At 35.2% G+C, this 10,766-nt stretch overlaps 1 protein-coding gene across 2 annotated transcripts in view; it reads right to left on the bottom strand.

Annotated features, from left to right (window-relative positions):
• Positions 1-1,950: 1,950 nt before the first annotated feature.
• LOC140450304 (irregular chiasm C-roughest protein-like) overlaps positions 1,951-10,766 on the bottom strand; it is a 518,835-nt gene continuing 510,019 nt past the window's right edge. For both annotated transcript variants that reach the window (XM_072543856.1, XM_072543858.1), the window contains exons 12-15: positions 10,310-10,429; positions 8,187-8,446; positions 7,739-8,012; positions 1,951-3,224 (exon numbers count right to left, since the gene is read on the bottom strand). In XM_072543856.1, coding sequence (XP_072399957.1) covers positions 2,938-3,224; positions 7,739-8,012; positions 8,187-8,446; positions 10,310-10,429 — 941 coding nt within the window. In that variant the 3' untranslated portion in view covers positions 1,951-2,937. The remainder of the gene's footprint in view (positions 3,225-7,738; positions 8,013-8,186; positions 8,447-10,309; positions 10,430-10,766) is intronic.

The following is a 10,766-nucleotide window of genomic DNA, read 5'->3' as shown; positions in this document are numbered from 1 at the left end:
CACATTAGTATAAACGGCATTCAAATTGAAAAAGTATCAAGTTACAAATACTTGGGTACTTCAATAAACGAAACTGGAGACCAAAACAATGAAATAAAAAGACGTATCGAAATTGCCAGGGCCACTTTCATAAAGATGAGGAAATTCTTATGCAACAGAGATATAAGCATCCCTCTCCGATTAAGAATGCTAAGGGGCTACGTATTTAACACGCTATTATACGGTGAAGAAGCCTGGACTCTCAAGCAGAATAATATAAAAAATATTGAAAGTTTCGAGATGTGGTGCTACCGCCGAATGCTGAAGATAAGTTGGGTTGAAAGAGTTAAAAATTTTGAAGTAATGCGAAGGATAGGAAAAGACCCAGAAATTTTGTCAACGATCAAACGAAGAAAACTCTAATATTTGGGTCACGTGATGAGAGGCCATAAATACGCATTACTTCAAAATATAATGCAAGGAAAAATAGAAGGAAAACGGAATCCAGGCCGTAGAAGAGTGTCATGGCTGCGTAATTTGAGAGAGTGGTTTGGCTGTACCACTAATGAACTCTTTAGGTCAGCTGTAAACAAGGTCAGGATAACCTTGATGATTTCCAATCTCCGATAGGAGTGGCACAAGAAGAAGAAGACTGGTATTTCTCCTGCCTTATATATTTCACTAAATATTTCAGTTATTATTTTTATTTGTTCTGCATCTAATAGCTTCAGCAGTTCTGCAGGAATTTCATCTAGTCACAGTGCCTTTCCATCCTTCATTTGCCTGACGGCTGCCGTTATTTCTTTTGGTAGGATTTCGGACCTGAATTTTCTTCAATGGTGGGTTCTTGTATTGTTCTAAGGTCGTGGAAAAGCTTCTCCAAGTATTCTTCCCATACTTTCTTTTTATCTTTTTTGGTTATGGCAATATTGCCTTCATCATCTGTTATTTTTCCACTGTTGCGTTATCGGAATTTTCCAGCTATTTCCTTCACCTTTCGATGGACATTGAAGTTATTATATTGACTCTGAGTCGACTCAAGTGAAAGATTCACTTCAGGAATTTACCGCATTTCTTGTAGATGTGCAATTCAGTCTACATTCTAGCAACAAAATCTATTGTATATATTTGTTTGGCTGGACATAAGAGAAACTACCGATAATGAGAGTGATCAAAGACAACCATCAAATTCTATACGAACACACACAGGTAAAGGTGCACAGGTAAACATTCAATCAACTTTAATCGTAAAGAAAAACATCTTCCTTAAAAACATCGTAAAAAAAATTCCAGTACAGATTCAATCCACACGATTGATTGTGGAAGTACTTTGAGGCTACATGTGGCGCAGATATTTGAAGATCATCAGTAAATGATATAAAATTACCTTTGTTACAGCTGTATGTATGTATGAGTTAACCAAATCACACTGTACCATTACAAAACAGAAGCTCCAAGAGCATGTTGTCTCAAAATGTTTTAATCGCCGTTTTCAATCTGAAAAATTGATATATGGAATATGTAATAATTATGTTAACTCTGTTGCATGAGGAATACTGAATTCGGAACAAATGGTAAAATTGGACCACTTAATAAAAATGGAAATTCCATTAGAAGGCCACCACACAGATATCAATGCACCCCTAAAAGGAATGACCGATTTTTGAGACAAAATCTTTCAATTTAGGAATGAAAGATTAACAAACAGCAAATTACCACAGAATATAAACTTCAAAAGATTATGATTTGCAAGAAATTATGAATATTAGTCTGTTTTATGCGACTGAGCCGGTAATTGACGACTTACATTCTGTTCAAATGGACTAATCGATTGGTCACCTATTATGAGCTCAATCAGCTCCTTTGAATATTCTCCACAATACCTCTGAAAATGAATTCGGCAACTACGAGCAAAGGAGGACTAACAACATACTATTTTCTCATAGAACGCATTAATTTTATTAATTAAAAAAAGAAATTCTTTGACGGTAACGTGACCCAGGTCACCCCAAAAACTAAGTATGATTACTATTAAACCGACCTCATCAAATCAGCACAAAACAACTCCATTTTACTTTTCTGATTAAGTTTTAATCAACGATTCATCTCAATTAATTTAATTGTCTAGTAAAAAATGTACAATAGTAGCGTTCGGCTTGGGTACTAATCCAAATATGAACAATTTCTTCATTTCATTTAATATTCCTAAAGAAAAAAATCAATTTATTATTATTCAGTCTTCTCGTCATAAATTCACTTATTTTAACATCACCTCGAAAACTGCAACTTTTAATACGTTCAACAGAGCGTGGATGATAAAAGAGACACTGAATGTTGAGCTTTTTACTAAAATCATGTTGCTTGTTTGTAAAATCTGGTGTCCAAGTCGCAACAGCCACGAGGAAAGGTTTTAACTTCCGACAGTTTCGCTGCCGATCAAAAATAACGATCTTATAACAACTTAAGTAACTCAAATACGCGCTGGGGCGTGATCGGCAGCGAGTAGGTTAACTAGCTATCAACCGCAATTGGCTTGGAGGCTGTTAGAAATACAGGTACCGCCAGGTGTAAATTGCATTGTAATTTATTCTGTGATACGGACTCTGTGCTTATAGAAACTATTCGACAGTTATATAATAACTGGCAAAGTTGTTGATTTAATACAGTAATAAAAATATAAATGTGTACAAGTGTATGTAAAAAAAAATAAAATAATCCATCGCTATAATCTTTAACACAAGGAATATATGTATTGAATATAATACGACCAATTATAAAAAATTGCACATGACGATTGGATCGATCGTGATGGTTTTGTTTAGTTAACTAAAAAGCACATCGCCAGTATATTAAATCAGTGACTTTTATGTACTAAAAACTCAACATTCAGGACTTTTTTACCAGTTCAAATCTTTTGATTAATATTTTCACCTAAAGCACACTTTCAGTCAAAAAACACTACACATGAGTCGCCATTGTCCCCCGTTTTAGTGTTGCCATGTTAGAATTGGGCACTATGTACTGACTCGTGGGAGAGTTCGGCAAACGAGTAACTTGCGGCACGGACCCGTTGGAACCGTTCGCCACCACTGTGTTCACCACGTTGGCACTGGCGGTTATCATGGCACTAGAACTGATTAGTCTGGAATTCTCCCTGGAGTAGGGCGGCGGGGCCGGCGTGGCCGAGGGATTCGCCGTGTTGGGCGTTGGCAGACCCACGCTCGGGTTCCTGAGGTAGGGGTTACCTGTGAACAAATCATCATCGGTTAAAAAATGTAAACTTAAGATTATCATTCAATAACAAATAATATTTAAAATGTTCTGTAAAAGATTAAATCTTTTAGCAAAAGCTGCTATCGTTTTGTTGAATTAAATGGCTAAATATATGGCCTAGAAGGACAAATTCGCTAAACTTCCCGTGCTCGAATCGGTATCAATACAGTATTATGAACCATTTCAGCGTCCCTGCATTATCAGAAACTTGGGCTGATACAAATTCGAACTCGGAAAGTCCAACGAATGTCTCCTAAAACTTGACCACTGCAGTGGTTAGTATACAGAGGTGCCACGTACTTTGCTGGCCATGAACGAACACGATTTAGTAATATCGTTTTCTGTCCTCTGGGTTATACAAATGTGTAAAGATTAAATCTTTTAGCAAAAGCTGCTATCGTTTTGGTGAATTAAATCGCCAAATATATGGCCTAGGCCATACTGGAGGTACATTGAAAAACAGACAGAGTCATGTTTACATAAAAAGAAGAAGAAGAGTTGTGTTTTAAATGCATTATTGGCAGATATGTAAACTCGTATTTTGAAGTACCTGCCAGATGTATTTAAGGTCAGATACCACTTTTTCATTCCATGTTAAACTTGTTGAAAAGTGCAGACAAAATATAGTTCTGTATTATGCAATGTTTACATAATTAAAGTGCTTATTGAAACTGGCAAATAGCCGAAACATTTAAGCAATAATCAAGTGTTTCAAGGTCAAGCTTCAACAGTATCCTATGTCAAAAGTCAAGTAAAACGTCATGTCAAGCGTCAAGTAAAATATGATGTTTTACGTCAAACGTCACGTAAAATGTCACATTGAACATGAAATAAAAGCAGTATGACCAGTTCTGATAGCGAACAATGAATACAAAGAATGTTAGATGAGCTCAATACTAAGACTAAGGAATTTAGTCTGGAAATTTTGGCAAAAAAACTCTAGCAAATTTAAAAAGCTCGTAGTATCAACAGAACCAAGAAAATACAAAATTTAGATTGGAGACCAAATGGTAGAAAAGTATTATAATTTAAATATATTATCTATAAAAGTTATGAAGTATGTCAGTAATAAGGAAGTAAGGCAACATGTGACAATAGAAAGCAGAACAGCTAGATAGCACGACACAATAGGAAAACAAACATTAGAAAATAGAAAGAAACACGATGATATACAAATATTATGTAAATTGAAATTTGAAATTATTGATAATGATAAGATAACTATTATTTTTGGTCCGCGTTAGCTCAAAACGTAAGCTATCAGCAGTTCACAATCCATGTTAAAGGAACAAGGGCAAATGAAGAGAAATTTTTCTTTTCGCATAGTTTTAGGTAGAATAGAATTTTATGGAATTCCTACATAAAAATCATAGAATTGCATTTGCATTTAATACATCTATTTTAGATTTATTCTGTCAAATTACCAAATCTTAGCGGTTTGCAAGGGGTTTATGTATGGTCTATACCTGTCACGGGGTGAAGGTAGGCCAGTGATGAGTATACAAATCTCTTGGGGTCTATTTTTAAATCCGTAGTTTTATGGCGGTGATGAGTTTGTATTATGTACGAGGGTGTTTATGCTAATTGGTGATGGGTTTACGTATACCCAATGAGATCAAAAACATGTGCAGAATATTAGATAAATAAGTGGACCAGTGTGAACATTATAACCCGAGAAAAGTCATTTATCAGAAGAAGATCTAGAAAGGGATGGAACCACAATGTTCCAACAGAGCAAGGTTTCTTTACAGAAATAAGAAGATATTAAATTAAAAGAAATCTTTATTCCTTTCTCCGTTGCAGTTTTTTTTTGGATATAAACTTAAAAAGTCTCCCAATTAGGATTTTGCTCGATGACTCGCTTCAATGACAGATACAGAATACGATATCTATTGCCGGAAGATTTCTTCAGAGTATAAGTTGAACAAGAGAGGTGTCAGCATGCACCCTTGTCGGACTCCACGCATAATTTAGTATGTCTTCTAATCTCTCTCTAAGCATATGGTACCTTATCAGTTTTTGTAATGCGGATCCACTTCATTTTCGACTTTCCTGCTATCATATCCTTCTCAAAATGTCATAATAAATTATTTAATTTAATCACATCATTCCTGCAATTTTGGTTCTTATCTTTTACTTAACTATCAAGGATAATTCTACTCGGGAGTATTTCACATTAAAAATTATTAACACTGACTCATGTTTCTCTAGCTATCTCTGATGACTCCTAAAGATGTGTCAACTAAATTTATATTTATTCCAAGGCATGTATTTGATAACCATATAATAATTCAGGGTATACAGATATATCTAAATATCTGTGCGGATGATGTGCAGAACATTAAATGTAGTAAGCACTCAGAAGACTACGAACTGAACATACTAGATTAACACCTACTGGCATCTTTTTCAACTATAATATATGCCAATGCTGCAACTTAAAGCTCATAAGCAAATAATGTTATTAAATTTTTCATATAACCTATTAAATTTAATTACGGAGTTTTCGGAATTCTTTATTTTTAAATCTTCCCTTCTTTACTTATTTGGGAAGAAGATAAATGTCAGCAAAAACCCAATATTTGACGAAGAAAATTTCGAAATTGTTATTTAAAATTGGATCGTGTTTGTTGGCAACATACATTGGTCAATTAGACTCACTGTACATTATGTCATCATTATGTTTGGCTTCAAATAACGACCGTCAATATGCAGCTGTTTCCATCAACGGTATTAAAGCAGAATTGTAGGGTAAAATCCAGTGTCGGACCTCTCCTAAAGATACAAATTTATCAAAGATGAAAATTTAAAAATCGTTTTTTATGACATTAAATCAACAAAAACGAGAGATGTGGCACTCTCGGAGTGACCGGTGGTGGGGGGAGGAGGAAGCATAGTTTTCTCAACCTCTAAGCACGGAGCAATGGTTTTTAACTTAATTTATTATATTTTATTTTTGATATTTATTCCTGTTTCATCGACTTCGAGAAGGCATTCGACAGGGTCCGACATGAAAAACTAATAGATGTACTGAGAAACAAAGATATAGACAGACGAGACTTACGAATCATTATCAATCTGTATTGGAATCAAAAGGCCAATATAAAGATATAAGAACAAAAGTCCGAAAATATAGATATAAATAGAGGAGTAAGATAGGGCTGTGTTCTGTCACCATTACTGTTTAACGTGTACAGTGAAGCCATATTCCAGGAAGCGATAGCGGATCTGGGCGATGGAATCTCTGTAAACGGAAGAATAGTAAATAACATAAGATTCGCTGATGACACCGTTATAATGGCAGACACCCTGGAATCGCTACAAGAATTGGTAAATAGAATTAACGATTATTGCATTAGATACGGACTAAAAATAAATAAGAGAAAAACTAAATTTATGATTGTCTCAAAAACGCAACATGGAAATGAAAGATTAATGATAGAGCAAACCAAAATAGAAAAAGTAGAGACATACAAATATCTGGGAACCTGGGTTGATGACAAAAATGACCAAAGCAGAGAAATCAAAGTCCGAATTGAAACTGCAAGGCAAGCATTTGTGAAAATGAAGACAATGCTTACCAACAGAGACCTTCAGTTGCATCTCAGATTGAGGGCTCTGAGATGTTACATATTTTCTATCGTACTATACGGAATGGAAGCTTGGACACTGAAGAAACAACACATAAGAAAAATAGAAGAGTTACAGAAGAATATTAAAAATTCAGTGGGTTCAAAGGATTACCAATGCTGAGGTACTACGACGTCTAAATAAGGAGTTAGAAATTATGAACAGCATAAAAAGAAGAAAACTAGAGTATTTGGGTCACATAACCAGAGGAGAAAAATATGAGCTGCTGAGAATTATTATGCAAGGAAGGATCCAAGGAAGAAGAAGCATAGGAAGAAGACGCATCTCCTGGCTGAGGAACCTTAGAGAATGGTTTAATTGTAGTTCACTATAACTTTTCAGAGCAGCAGCCAACAAAGTGACCATAGCCGTTATGATATCCAACCTCCGATAGGAGATGGAACTTTAAGAAGAAGAATTTTATTCTATTTTTGATTTTATTTCGATTTGAGTCGATCGGATTCGATTCGATATGTACTCGATTTGACTTCATTCGACTTGACTCGACTCGATCCATTCGATTCGATATTCGATTCGACATTTGTTTTCATTCGATTTGATACGATTAAATGCGATTCGATTGCATTTTAATTTATTTTATTTCATTATTAAACACGCATGGGACTGTGTTTACTACTCCATGTAATGTGTGATGGCGCGATCTATCGTTACAGTCGTTATAGTCGTTTTTTTTTTCGCCGCTCCATGCGTAGCCAGCAATCAGAAAGCTATGCTTCCAAGAAGTGTATATGTTTTTATTAAACAAGGATTAGTTCACCTCCAATCTGTATAGCATGTTAAAATGGATGTCAAACCTGTCACTGTGATGATTACAAGTATAAAGAAGATATCTTACCGTAAGTTGCGCTAAACCGCGGATCTATGGAAGGCAATCCCCCGTTGGGAATGGACTGATGAGATAAGTGCAAGTCTGAGAGGTCGTTCAACGGCAAACTGGACCCCGAGACCGGAAGTTGATGATTTTGGAGGGAGTTTAGTTGGAGACGAGTAGACTGAAGGCTTTCCCTTGTATGATCCAATGAGGAAGATATTGGAGGTTGCATCATCGGCGGGTTATAGTCCCGCGCGTAATCCACGTACGGAACATAGCCGTTGTTATTTTGACCATCCTGAAAAAATAAAAAACATTTTATATAAAACGTTTTATCTATTATTAAATAAAATATTGATTGTTATATTTGTACCTTCAACTCACACATTAATAATAAAGAATTTACTTTACATTTTGATGTTTATTTCCAAAAGATAATAAAAAAAACTCTATTCTAGAATACAGTTGTTACCTTTGGTGGGAAGTTAGGCTCTGTGTAGTCCGCAGAATACCTGTAGATATCCTGCCCAGGAACATTAACCGGCCCGGCTAAAGGAACACCGATTCTGGTAATGACAGACTCGCTGCCGGTTTCTGATTCAGCTCCTGGAATGTAATCCATATCACAGTGAACGTTACTATTGGAAGATCCTGTCCTCAGATCCAGCTTGAGATCTGAGATGTTGGAACTTCGGTCTGATTCCTTGCACTGTTTCTCCATTGTGTTGGAGTCTGTTAAAACAATAGCAACTTATAAAAAACCTATCCTATCGATAAGCAGAGAGTGTTGAAGTGTTCAACTATTAAATAATACTAATGTAATAAACAATATCATCATCACCATCCAGCCCCATTTTCACATCCATTGTTGGATATAGGCCTCCTCCAAACGTCTCCAGTTCTCTCTATCTCTAGCTGCTGCAATCCAGTTTATTTCTATTCTCCTTAGGTCGTCGGTCCATCGGGTGGGTGGTCTGCCTCGACTTCGCTTGTCGGCTCTTGGTCTCCACTCCAATAATCTCTTTGTCCATCTTTCGTCTTCCATTCTAGCAACATGTCCAGCCCACCTCCACTTTTGTTTATTGATTCGCAGTATAATATCGTCTACGCCAGTTCGTCGGCGTATCTCCTCATTTCTCACGCGATCTTTCAAGGTCAGGCCCAGCATTGATCTCTCAATTCGCCTTTGTGTTACCCTCAGTTTTTCGGTAGTAGCTTTCGTTAAAGTTAGGGTTTCTGCTCCGTAGGTCAAGACTGGTAAGATGCATTGGTTAAATGCCTTCCTTTTCAGGTGAATTGGGGTATTTGTTTTAAAAATGTCTGTCATCCTTCCATATGCCGCCCATCCGTCTATTTAGCTCGCAGGTTTGGTTGTCTCTGGTTATTCTAATTTCATGACCCAAGAATAAACAATATAGGAAGGTAGAAATCCGTTGAAACTTTTAAGTTGAAGCAATAACGAGTCCTACAATCTCCAACCCCCCTTTTCAATAAAAATAATGCAGTTAAGGTAAACTGTTTGAATTTTGCATACAGCTCTACAATCTTCTTCTTTTTTAATTTTCACATAGTTTTCATAAAAGATATTTTATGTACCCACTATATTTTATTATCCTACTAAATTCCATAATTTGAATGTTTCTGCCTAACTGTAACTATCATTATACTGGCTATTCTATTCATTGTTTAAATCTCTTCCTTCTTCTTTTAAAGCCGCCTATCCTCTGGTGATGTTAGCGACTATATTGACTCAACTTATTCAATTCATAGCAGCTCGAAATAGATCATTTGACCTTAGACCAGTCCATTTCCTAAGATTGGCCAGCCAGAATATACGTCTATGCCCAGATCCCCTCTTGTCCTTAATCTTGCCTTGTAGAATCAACTGTAAAAGTCAGTATTTATTATTACGCATAATGCAGTCAATTTTCTGTTCTTTACTCTGTTAACAATTTCTTTATCGTTTCTTATCATCTGGAGAATATTTACGTTGTATATATTAACATACGCCGGCAGCACCACATTTCAAATGCCTCTAACCATTTTACGGCATTTTCTGTAAGCCTAGAGCTGTATATTCTGTACAACAGGACACTAAATACGAAGAGGACTCTAAATATCTTTATTATTCCTTAATTTATATCTTTTTGTGTAAAAAATTCCGCCATATTCTTTCCTATTTCTAACTATTTTTCACGGAACTACATATTTGTAAGTAATTGAGATTTTGCGATGATGATGATATCGTCCGCATACCTATCTGATATTTTTATTTGCAATTACATTTATATTAGCGTAAAAAGTAGAGCTTGTTGAAAGGCAGCACTGCATTATGACATTCTAGAAATAGCATCGACAATATCAAGTGAACACTGAAAAGTAAGATAAAGGGAGAATAAAATGAAGATAACGATATTCTAGAATGTTATAATAAAGGAGCAAAAAGATAAAGAAAATACGTAAAGAAGCAGTTTTAGAAAATGACACATGACATTAGCTTATTTCCAGACACAAAGAAAATTATATATGAGATATTTTATATTAACTAAAATTTACAAATACTAAAGAACAAGAATATCTTGTTTTTATACTTACTCTCCGGAGGTGGTTTCTTATTACTTTGCCTTTGGCAAAGAAACACAATCATAATTATTATTATCAAAATAATTATGGCTCCAACAACACCGACAATGATGATCAGCATTGGAAAACTTTCTGGAAAAAGAAATAAAACAATTAATAATATTTTCTTCAAAGGTACATAATTTAAAATAATCTATATAAATCAGTTGAACAATCAATTGAGTTCTACTGTAAAACTAATTAGCTATTTGCTATAAAAATATAGAAGAAAGACGAAAACTTAAAAACGGCACATCAAATTCAAAACAAAAAGAAATAGAGATATGCACCATAAATACAACTATAAAACACTTGTGCAGAATAGACAAAAATAATTATATTAAAAACATATGTGTACAACTATGGGAACATGCTGACCGCCAAGAATCTAGAGAACTTTTTTCAAAAATCAAGTCAAAATTCAAACCGG

The sequence above is a fragment of the Diabrotica undecimpunctata genome, chromosome 9, assembly GCF_040954645.1.
Source record: "Diabrotica undecimpunctata isolate CICGRU chromosome 9, icDiaUnde3, whole genome shotgun sequence".
In the NCBI taxonomy this organism is placed as follows: Eukaryota; Metazoa; Arthropoda; class Insecta; order Coleoptera; family Chrysomelidae; genus Diabrotica; species Diabrotica undecimpunctata.
Note: the sequence above shows the minus strand (reverse complement) of the source record. Positions and strands in the feature narration are given on the sequence as shown.